General features: G+C 51.8%; 2 protein-coding genes across 3 annotated transcripts; one reads left to right on the forward strand and one right to left on the reverse strand.

The window, feature by feature from the left end:
* Nucleotides 1-1,826: 1,826 nt before the first annotated feature.
* On the reverse strand, nucleotides 1,827-6,532 carry CDCA8 (cell division cycle associated 8). Its single transcript, XM_056509100.1, has 10 exons — nucleotides 6,335-6,532; nucleotides 6,113-6,241; nucleotides 5,828-5,868; nucleotides 5,266-5,335; nucleotides 4,809-4,945; nucleotides 4,483-4,556; nucleotides 4,097-4,195; nucleotides 3,889-4,015; nucleotides 3,296-3,382; nucleotides 1,827-2,965 (listed from the first exon to the last, which is right to left on the reverse strand). Exons 1-10 carry the CDS (start codon nucleotides 6,411-6,413, stop codon nucleotides 2,909-2,911), a joined length of 900 nt encoding a protein of 299 aa, XP_056365075.1. The 5' UTR covers nucleotides 6,414-6,532; the 3' UTR covers nucleotides 1,827-2,908.
* Nucleotides 6,533-6,731: 199 nt separating this feature from the next.
* Nucleotides 6,732-9,247, forward strand: AIRIM (AFG2 interacting ribosome maturation factor). Of its 2 annotated transcripts, XM_056509039.1 has the most exons (4): nucleotides 6,732-6,990; nucleotides 7,541-7,936; nucleotides 8,008-8,129; nucleotides 8,431-9,247. In XM_056509039.1, exons 1-4 carry the CDS (start codon nucleotides 6,734-6,736, stop codon nucleotides 8,496-8,498), a joined length of 843 nt encoding a protein of 280 aa, XP_056365014.1. In that variant the 5' UTR covers nucleotides 6,732-6,733; the 3' UTR covers nucleotides 8,499-9,247. The 2 variants fall into 2 exon arrangements, with proteins under 2 accessions (XP_056365014.1, XP_056365013.1); XM_056509038.1 differs by having other exon boundaries at nucleotides 7,541-8,129.
* Nucleotides 9,248-11,370: the final 2,123 nt, after the last annotated feature.

Genomic DNA, 11,370 nt, shown 5'->3' on the forward strand with positions numbered 1-11,370 from the left:
AAACCTCATTCTGCAGAAGTGTTCTTCCTCTTGGGATCCCAGGATCCTTCAGCTGCCTGTGTCCCCAGCACCCAGCTGCAAAGTGGCCACAGGCTCAGGAAGGACCCTGAGGTGGGAAGGGAGCAGCCAGACCCTGGGCTGGGGGCAGAGACCTGCTGCACTCCCTGGGAAGGGCTGGTGGCTCCAGAGCAGCCCTGCACTGTGTCCCTCCTGCAGCCCAGGCAAGGGCTCTCCTTCCCCAGACACTCTCTTCTGGCAGAATTGCCTCAGCCCTGTCTTCTTATCATCAGCCACCACAATATCAGCATCGATCCCTTTCACCCCACAGGCAGTATTTTGACTTCTGGAATTCATCTTACCTAGCAAGGGACTCTAAATATATCCCAGACAATTTCCTCTCCTCATTTTTAATAATCTCTTTCAGCCTTAAATTCATTTTTGAAAATAAGTATTGGGATGATAGGCCTTTTTATCACAGCTGATGGACAATATTCATCACACCTGAGTCCTACTCCTCACAACACGCACACACATTCCTTACAGCAGTTTGAACAGCACTTAATTCATTAAACCCCATCACTGTGTGTGCTCCTCTCAGCAATGTCACTGGAGATTTGTCACTTGGCTCCCTGCAGGCAGCTCTGGTCCCACCTTGCAGAGCCACTGTTGCTCTGGGGCAGGATGGAATGGCCCTGCAGGTGTAAAGGATTCACTGTCCCCACCCTGGAGCCCTCCAGAAGGTGGCAGGTGGAAGAGTAGAAGCAAAAACCCCTTTTCTGCCCAGGATCTCTTTGCTCACTGGGCACAGCAAGGCTGAGGCAATGAGCTGGGGCAGGGCTGGCACATCCTCCAGCCCTGAGCCCTGCTGAGGCTAGAGAGAGCCATGGGGACAGGACCAGTGGTGCCTCTCTGGGCTCCCAACTCAGTCTGGGTCCCCAGGGCAGCAGCTCCTTCAGAAAAACTTCTCCAGCAAATTCCCATTTTGCCAGGCACTGCACCAGGCCCTCACCCTGACCCTGTTTGGTGCTCACACCCCAGCTGGGGATTCAGGCACGAGGCAACTGGGCACTCATGCACAAATTAATCTGCTGCTCAGGGCTGAGCTGCAGCCCCTGATCCGTGCTCAGCTCTCCCAGCCTGCCCTGCCCAAGGGCTGGCCTGGGGAATGTGCTGCACCAGCCTGGAGGTTCCCATTGTGCCAAGGCAAAACAAGGCACAGAAAGGTCTGGGCAGGATTCCCTGAGACCTGTGACCTGGTCTCTGAGTATTCTGCTCCCCACTGTGCCTCTGTGCTCCTCTCTGCACTCTGGGCTGGAACTGAACCATCCTGCTCCTGCTCTGGCACGTTTGGACCTGCAGGAGCTGCTTGGCCAGACAGGACTCGGGGCTGGCAGCTCTTGGCAGGGTTTCTTTGTGCAGCAGATTCCCATGGAGCTGCATTCTGTCACCTTTCTGAGCACTAATGAAGGAACAGGAACACAAAGCAGGGCTGTCTGAGCAGGTCTGGGCCCCTCTGCCCACGCTGCAGACAGAGGCATTTCCAGCTGTACTTTCCCAGTTTCTTGTACCCTCATTTGCAGTCAGCAGAGGCTCCAGCTGACATTGGGAGAGAACAACTCCTCAGATGCCATCAATCAAGTGCCATCAGGATGCAGCTTCCTGGGCTCCAGGGCACAGGGTCACCCTCGGTGGGAGATGTCCAGCTGCAGCTCCTTCCCCTCTCCCAGCACAGCCCAAGCTCTGCTGCAGGGAGAGACCTGGATCTGCAAGCTGCCCCTGGCCACTGACCCCTCCATCCTGCCTCAGTCTCAGACTATTTCAGGGATAAGTGGGAAGAAAATTCACAAATTTTTATTTTGGGAAAGAGGGAAATACAGAGGAACATCTGATAGTGTCAGAAGCAGAGCCTTCCCCCAGGTCACTGTGTTCAGTTTGGTGCTGTAATCAAATCCCAGTCCTGCTCAGGCTCAGCAACAGCAGCTGAGACCTTACTGACATTTCCAGTTACCCCCAGAGCAAAGGAATTCAATTCAAATTGTGTATGAACCCAGTGGCTGCCCTGCTCAGCCCAGCCCTGAACTCTGCACCATCAGCAGGGTTTGTACTTTATAGGGATGAGAGACCACAACTATTGACCTTTCCCTGGAAAGCTGCTCTGGGCTGGTGTGACCCTGACAGAGCAGCCATGGCCACAGGAACCACAACAGGAGCTACAGAATCTTCCCCTGGAGAGACAGGGGAGGTGTCTGGGATTTTGGTGTCTGTGTGCAATGTTAAAATTAGCAATTCTGTCTAATCCTTGCTCTTCTGGGTGAGGAGAGTATGAAGCTCAGTGGTTTGTGGGCAGCAGTTTTCTGAGATAGACAATTTATTCCCTACTCTCATCAGAGACAAGGCTGAAATCACTCTGAAGCTGCACCCTGTAGGCTCTGCTTCCTCCTGCTGGATTTCCAGAGGACATTTCAGCTTTCTCCAGCTCTGGTGACAGCCAAGCAGTGCCCCCTCCCCAGTTTCCATATTACCTCACTGCAATGGAATTCTCAGCTAGCATGGATTGGAGGTGGGAAGCAGTGTGCACTCCTCTGGGAGTGACCTGTGCTTTCAGAGCCTGGAGCATGCTTGCTAAAAAAGAACTGGCTGATGAAACAGGCAAAGGATGGGGCTTTGTATGGAAATCCAAGGCAAGCTTTACCATACATCCAAGGGAGTTCAGGGACAGTATTTTTTCTCCTCAGATTAAAAAAAAAAAAAATCAATTTATTTTGATCCCATTACATATTATAGGTAGAATAGCCAGTTTTTAGCTTCTATTCTGTAGATCAATGGCAGGAAGATACAAATTAGAGCAAAAACTAAATGAAGGTAGCAGTCCTAAACATAAAATGGATTTACAGAGGGATGTCATTTCTCATTGACTTCCATCTAGGGGTATATTTGTCTCGCTGCAAGCCTGTGCAAGACAAACCTGAAAGGAAAGAGAAATCAATCAGTACTTAAAGACATTTAGGCCACATCCACCTGCAGCTCCAGCCTAAAGGACAACTTTGTTTTTCAGAGCAGTGACAACAACTCTTTTCTCCATCTGTGTATTCAGCCAGATGTGATGTAAAGCTCCTGCTTCTCCTTCTCTGTTCTGTGCTGCTTCTTCACCTCTGCCATCAGCCAAAATTCAAGACAAGGGGCCAGGGGGAAATAAGGAGTTTCTCTAGCAGCTCAACAGTCCCTTGACTGATGGCAGAGGGACAGCACTGCCTTAGAGCTTCAGGTCATGGCTGACAAAAGCAGCCAGGCTTACCGACAGCTCCTTCATGAGCCCTCGGGCCTTGGGGTTCAGCTGAAGGAAATTCCTCTTGGTCAAATTCTTTGCTGTCAAACGTATGCTCTGTGGAAACAAACTCAAATGTCAGGTTTTCTGGCTGTTTGTAGTAGCTGGAGGCAGTAGAAAAGTTAAATTAAATAAAAGAGATTAAGATCTAAGTATAGTCAGGCAGAGAACTACATTCAGCTAAAAGAGAAGTTCATCCCACACCTTTCCTGCAGGGCATTAATGCATTACTGGCTGTGGTGGTTTTACACAGCTTGATTTTTAGTAAGGGGTTAAAAAAAAACAGTGAGTGAATTATTTTTTTTGTGAGTGCATTGGTGTTTGGGCAGCATCAAACCCACTACACTGCTATCAAACCCACTGCACTACTGCTGCTTTAAGTGTTTTAAAGTGAATGCACAGTGAAACATCTTCCTATTCTGTTTCAACCAGCTTGAGCATGCCCCACTTCTGACAAAGAGCTTCTCAAGCAGCCCCCCACAAACAGCTAGAGACAGGAGTGGATGAAGTGAAGCTGGTGAGGTGCCTGGGCAGGCCTGCCTGGGCAGGGAGGGCAGGATTACCTCTCCCCCCCCCAGGGGCAGGGTGAGCACGGCGTCCCCGCTGTCGGCCAGGGGGCTGCCGTTGGCAGAGACGGTGAACACGCGCTCGTGGAGGGCGGGCGTGCGCAGCCCCGGCGTCTGGAACACCCTGCAGCAGGAGACACACACCTGTCACTGCACTGCCAGCCCCTCACTGCAGGCTCAAACAGGTGGGCTGATTGTAACAAACCTGGAATCAAATCTGGGTGTGACCATGGAGGTGCCTCCCCGAGTGCAGCTTTCAGCCATTCTGCCAGTGGCTGGAGTGATAAAGCCGCTTTTGCTTGATCTGTTCAAGGGAAATGAACATCTGCCCATAAGATGGCCCTTCACAAATGTACAGGCACTTGTCAAAGGCTAAACCCAGGGGTTATTACTACCCAGTGAGCCCCAGACCTGGGGACAGCTTGTTCTCACACAAGAGGCAGCTGTCCATCACATTCACATTCATTTTTCCCTCTAGTGTGGCACAACTCTCCCCCCTGCTTAACCAAAGACCATCCCACCAAAGAGAAATATTTATATTTCCTCTCTCATTCTCCATTTCTAGAGATGAGACAGAGACATCCCCCTTACCTCTTGCTCATGTGCCTCACTCTGGCTGAGGGGGGTCTCCTGGCCACGGGTGGCTTCTTGGTGGATGCCTTCACCTGAAGCACACATCACTCACTAGATCAGTTACTTCCCTCTGAGTCCACACAAACAGATGTTTCCACACAAAATGTTTTGCTCAGTCCCTTTCCATAGCACAAGAGCCCAGAACAAACACCATTCAAGCCTCTGGGACCTTCCCCCATTGCTGTTTGAAATCCCCCTCAGAGCATCCTGGACAGCCCTAATCATCAGCTCAGTCAGGAATTTATATCCTGAGAACAATGCCAGCCCAGAGAACAACTATTCACCTTGGCAGTTCTTGGGTTGATGTTCTCAGCCTCTGTCTCTGAAGGACACTGGTTGTCAGCTCTGGATTTCTTTGGCTGAGGAAGCAGTGGAGGCTCTGCTTCCTCAACAGCTTCAACATTCCTCTTGAATTTACCCTCTAGGAAGAGAAAGTGTTATCTGAGTAAATAATAGCTTTAAATTATTATTTAGCAGGGGAGGCAAGCAGCTGCAAGCAGCTTTGGCAGCAATTTGCTTCAGAAATCCAAATTTCAATACAATCCTAATAGTTGACAGAGCACTACTTTGGATTATTTTGGATGTTTTAATGAAATTAATTAGAGGTAGTAGGGATAAAAGTAGGATTATTTTCCTAGTTTAAACATACTGAGGGATGTGACAAGAACTGAATTATTATTCACATTAAGTAACCACAACATGCTTCCACCTCACCAACCACACCACAATGCTCAAACTCACCTTTCTTGACACTGTCCAACGGGGCATTGGTAACTCCTGCTCTCCTGCTCTCCGTTTCTGCTAATTCTGCCTAAAATTAAAAACATTTGTGGCACCTTTGGGATTGCTGGCAGCCCAAAGTTCTTGGAGTCAAAGCTGTAGAGAAAACCCCCAAAACTTTTACAGCCAGATCAGCTCCACATTTGCTGTTGTGCTCACACTGGGAGTTTTCATCCTCTGTGCACACCCTCAGGACTCAGTGCCTGGCTGGCAGCTGCAGTTCTGCCTTGCCCATGCCCTGCTGCTCAACCAGTTTGGAATTTCCTTTACTGCAAAGTGCATGTGCCCTCAGGGATTTGGGGGTGCAATCTAGCAGATAAGGAAAGACCAACAGAGAGCAGCAGGACCACATATGATACAACAGGCACCTCTTACTGCTAAATTTTAAAGAAACATTTGTGATTTTAAAGAAATATTTGTGAAATTATTGATGTAAGAGTTTCTTTTGTAATGCTTCAGCACCTTATTCCAGCGTGAGGAGCAGTGTGCGATGGCTCTAGTGAACTTTGTGTTGGAAACTTACCATAGCCACTTCTTCCATTGTCTTTCCACTTCCTACTTTAGCTAAAAAGAAAACATTTCAGACAAATCAGGACACGTCTGGGACAGCTCACAGAGCACAGCAGGGCTGTCACCCCGTGCAAAACCCAGCACAAAGCGGTTTCCAGCGCTAAGAACAGGAGCAGCCGGTGGGATGCTCCCCGGGGATTCCAGGCACGGCAGATCCCGGCTGCTCCCTCACTCCCGTGGGGTTTATCATCAAAGGAAACGCGCTCCCCAGCCCAGCAGCCCCGGCCCCGCTCCGCACCGAAGAACTCGAGCCAGTTCATCTGGCGCAGCTCCAGCGGCAGCCGCATGATCGCCATGTCGTACAGGTTCTCCATCTCCTTCACCAGGCGCTCCCCGTCCGCCCGCATCTGCTCCAGCCGCCGGCTCACTGCGGGGACACGCGGCGTCAGCGCTGCCGCGGGCCCGGGCCGCTCCCGCTCCCCCCTCCTCCTCCTCCTCCCTGTCCCGCTCCCGCTCGCACCCTCGCGGTCGAAGTCCTTGAGGAAAGCCGCCAGTTTCCTGCTGCGGGAGCTGGAGCCCTTCTTCCTGCCGGGAACCATGGCGGGAGCGGCGCCGCGTTCGAACCAACCGCCGCCGGCCCCAGCCAATGGCGGCGCGGCGCGGGATGATGACGTTAGGGAGAGCCGGGTTCGAACCAACCGCCGCCGGCCCCGGCCAATGGCGGCGCGGCGCGGGATGATGACGTTAGGGAGAGCCGGGTTCGAACCAACCGCCGCCGGCCCCGGCCAATGGCGGCGCGGCGCGGACTGATGACGTCACACTAGAACTGCGGTCGAACCAAGCGCCGCCGGCCCCAGCAATGGCGGCGCGGCGCGGGATGATGACGTTCCAGGAGCGCCGCCCGGCCGTGAGGGCGGTGATGATGGCGGCGGTGGCGGCCGCGCTCCGGGCCTGGGCCGAGGCGGCGGCGCGGGCGGAGGAGGCGGCGCGGGCGGCTCTGGCGGCCTCGGCCCCGCTGCTGGGCTCGCTGGCGGCGCTGGCGGCGCAGATGCGGGCGGCGCGGCGGCTGCCGTGGGACGCGACGCCGCTCGGCGCCTTCCCGGGGCTGCGGGCGCGGCTGTGGCAGAAGCAGCGCGGCGCGGCCGAGGCGCTGCTGGAGCAGCTGGGCGGGCGGCGGTGAGGAGGCGGCGGGGCCCGGGCTGTTATAAATGAGAAACAAAAGTCTCGATATTTAGCAAAGTTTAGATTGGTTGGGGAAAACGTGAGGGGTCACCGCCCACTCCACGTTTCCACCGAACTTGGTTTGCAGCTCCCTTTTAATAGGATGATTTTCCTTGTAGTAATCAATAATTGTTATTGTTTTGTTGTGGTAATTCCGCAAGGTAAGCAGTGGTGGTCAAAGAAACTTCCAAACTGCCGTGGGACAGCTCTTGGGACAATTGGTCATGGAACCATCTGCTCTTGGGAGATAAAAAACAGAAGAAGTGGGAAGTGTGATCTTTAGCAGATAGTTTGCGATTGATCACACAAAGGCAGGAAATCTGATTCTGCAAAAAAACCTTTCAGACTATGGAAAACCCCTTTTTTTTTTTTTTTTTTTTTTTTCTTTTACAAACTGGTATACACAAAATTCATAACAGGGGGATTTAATCATATATTTCCCTTCATCTAGGTTTATGTTCTTTTCTTATTTTAAATATTGTGGTTTCTATTACGCTGTGTGCAGGGAGGAGCTGCGGGCCGTGCGGGACGCGGTGGGGAGCGCAGCCAGCGCCGTGCGGCGGCTCTGCGAGGAGCGGGGATCGGAGCGGGGATCGGAGCGGGGATCCACCGGGCTGAGACTGTGCGAGGAGCGGGGATCGGAGCGGGGATCCACCGGGCTGAGACTGTGCGAGGAGCGGGGATCGGAGCGGGGATCCACCGGGCTGAGACTGTGCGAGGAGCGGGGATCGGAGCGGGGATCCCCCGGGCCGTGCGAGGAGCGGGGATCCACCGGGATGTGCGAGGAGCGGGGCCCGGCCGAGCTCCGGCTGCCGGCGGCTCTGCGGCGCGGGCCGCGCTGCCCCTCGCTGGCCGATGTGTTGGAGGGGCTGCAGGACGTGGAACGCTGCTACCGGCACCTGTATCCTCACGAGGGGCTCTGGGCAGCGCTGGGGGGCTGTTTTCTACTTGTTGTCCTTATCGGGTACGAAGGTACTTGGAGAGCAAGCTGCTCCTGCAGCGCCTCAGCTTGGACAGCCTGGCAGATGTGGAAGCTCTCCCGCAGTCCTGGGAGAGGATTTTGGAGCACTACAGAGAAAACGACGTTGTTAAAGGTAATTGTGTGTGCTAAAAACCCAGGGTTTGATGTCCCCTGCTGGCTGTGCTGCTGACCCTACTCAGTCAGTCTTTGTGAATTGATCCTGGTCAGCATCACTTGATAGTCCTCACCATCACACTTGGGCACAGCTGGAAGCAACATCCTCACAGTGTAGCAAGGGCTCAGTGACCCATTTCACTGCTCAGTCACTTTTACCCATGCTTTTTTCTTATTGCCTTTAGAAACAGGTTTTTGGGATACAGAATACAGGTAAAGCACATGAAGCTGACAGGGTTGTTGTTTTCTCTCTGTCCCAGATACACTCCTGAAGGTCTCACTGTTTGTGGAGAACCATCAGGAGGTGAGCTGCTCCCCTGGCTCCTGACAGGGCAGCAGGGACTGGCCCTGCCCAGCTCCTGGTGTGTTCTGTGATGCTGCAAAGGGGATGAGGAATTGAGGGAGATCTCCTGGTGCCTTTTGGAAGCTGAATGAGTTGAGTCTTGGCCTCAGCATGAAATGCTCAAACTGTGCCATTTTCAAGTGGAAATGGCCTTGGTCTCTGAAGAAGAAGCTGAGCTGGAAAAGCCATGAGGATGGACAGGAGTCACCTCCAGCTGTGGAATTTGTCCTTTCCTTCTCCTGATGTGGAGGTTTTGTATCATGGAAAAAATGTTGATGCCGACTTACATGAGGTGCTGCAGATGTGTAACAGAGTCCTTCAGGCTGGTGCCATGAAAGGTGTTTGGGCTCTGTCCTTAGAAATAAAGAAAATATGTCTGGTTAGGGCACCTCATGGCCTTGAGCAGTGTGTTTGCATTCATCCCACCTGGGCATGGAGAGGAATGAAGCAAATGTGGCTTGAAAATGTAATTATGGAGGTGCACAGATGCCTGAGTTCTGACACAGGCAGTTTTCAAAGGTCTTGCACACACTGCTCTCTTAACACTGAAATCAGCCTTAAAACATCACTGTGGTAGGCACTGCTGACTGTTCTGGAACACCTTTTGTTGGCCGTGGCACTGATCCTCTGAACAGTTCTGGGAAGCAGTGGGATGTTTGTCTCCAAATTGTGTAGTTGGTAAGGAGCTGCAGCTTCTCAGAGAAAGCCAATAAAGAGTTGCATTGCATACATTGTGGGTGTGTCTGTGCTCTCGTTTCTGTGTCCCCAACCTGGGGCATCCCCACGGCCACCTGAGGGCACTGCATGACCCACAAACAGCCCTGCTGGGGGGTGCCAGGGTGGGAAAGTGCTGGCTTGGGGCTGGGGCTGCCAGGGCTCCCATCAGGGTCAGGCCCTTCACGAGTTCTGATTGCAGCTCTTCACACACACTTCTAAATGCAAAGAAAACCTGCTCTTGGCACTGGGTGAGGTGAGGTGGGTTCTGCTCCTGGCAGGGCTCAGTGGCTGTACAGCCCTGTGCTCCTTACACAGGGTTTGGAGCACAGCTGATGGCTCAGGGTGAATCAGGGCTGTTTGCTGTATCATTGTCACAGACCATGGTGAGCTTGGATGCAGAACTGCCTTTGCATCTGTGTACACCATCCAACCCTTCAACACCCCTCCTCTATCAGCCTCTCTTCAGGACAGCTGCACAATGAACAAATGGATTTAAATTCTGGAAGACGTTCAGTGGTGGCCCTTCTGCTTTTCCCAGCTGTTTGGGCCCTGATGTCTGTCTTTGTGCTAACAACAGCCTTGCTAAAAGTGCTGAGGGAGCTTTCTGCATTGAAAGTGGCCATGCCCTGACTCTGACTGACTGAAATGGGGTGAAGGAGGTACTCATTGAAGTTCTGGTGTGATTAATTTCTCTGTGTTGTTCCTGGTTGATGGGCCATGTCATCAGTTGCATTTGTCTGCATCTTTCTGCAGGCTGCAGTGAGTCTCTGCATCAGAGCTCTCTAATTGGGATCAGCTGTGGGCTTGTTCCATTCCAGATCTGGATGCTCTGTTGGGATGGCTGCCAGGGACCCCATTGCTAATGAGGACACGGTTCTCTGTGTGTGCAGAGCTGCCTTCAGCTGGCATTTCCCTGGGAGCCACTGGGGTTGGAGTTTGAGCAGGTCAGGGTGAGCATTCAGCCTTCCAGTGCCATGTGCTGGCAGGCAGGTGGCAAGGCACTCCTGCTCCTCTTTGCCTGGCAGAGAGGCTGAGTCAGACTCTGCTCACAGCACTGGGATGTCTCTGGGTGCCTCATTTCAGCACCTTCCTGAGGACCAGGACAGGAGGGAGGTGAGAGAGCAGCAGCTGCTGCTCCAGCTGCCTGGGGAGCCACATGCAGAGTCAGGGTGATGCCTTCTCCTTGGTCCTAAAATTAAGAGCCAGACATGGTTAAGGGGTAAAAGATTTTTATTTTGGTGTTTAAGAGGGATCCTTATGGTGCAAGACTTCATCAAGGTGGAGTGTGACCCAATAGATTGTGTATACAATTTTAAAGATTTGGAAAATTGATATATAAATAAAGATGCTTGAATGAGCAGTGTGATATTTTCTCATCTCAAAGTATTCCCTCTTGGATGGGCTTAACCTTAGTTTATAGGATGTATTTTAGAGAGGCTTTGGTTTTTCAAGGTAGTGTAGGGCTTTCCAGCTTTCAGCTGCAAGGCATTTAGGATGTTTGGTTTTCTGGCTTAACAGAATGCCAGGACTGCGTTAAGTTATCAGACTTAAGGAATTACAAGTATGTATGCTAAGAGCACTCAGAATGCATAAAAGGTATATAAAAAAAAAGCAAAAAATCATCATGGCATCAAGAGACTCCAGCCTGTGCTGTACCTTAGTGGGGTAAGGCAGAACTAAAGGCTCTGAGACCAACTGGTAAAATATATGTAACCATAAAAATAAATCCAAGTACCTTTATTTTTGGAGTACAGCTCTTAAAGTATTCTTGCATGGAGATCTCTCTTTGAGGAATGCAATAAAATGCAGTTAGCAGCTGGAGCTACCTTGTTAAAGGAAAATTGTCAGGAAACACAGAGCTCACACTTTGATTTTCAGCTTCACCTCCTGCTAACTCCATTGCAAAACACTTACTCTTCACTTACAGGAAAAGCACAAACTAAATTCAGTTACTAAATTCAAATGCCCACAAACATTTATAAGGAGCACCTGACTTGTATAAGGTTGTTTTGTTTCCTCCCACAGGGGTGGCTGCTGTCTTCTGGTGCAGCAGGGCCTTTGCAGTTCTGCTTAGAAATGGGGACCTGCTGTTGGAAACATGAGACTTCCAAAACAAACCCAAAAGCTTTGCTTCAGCCTA

The sequence above is a fragment of the Oenanthe melanoleuca genome, chromosome 23 (assembly GCF_029582105.1).
Source record: "Oenanthe melanoleuca isolate GR-GAL-2019-014 chromosome 23, OMel1.0, whole genome shotgun sequence".
Lineage (NCBI taxonomy): Eukaryota > Metazoa > Chordata > Aves > Passeriformes > Muscicapidae > Oenanthe > Oenanthe melanoleuca.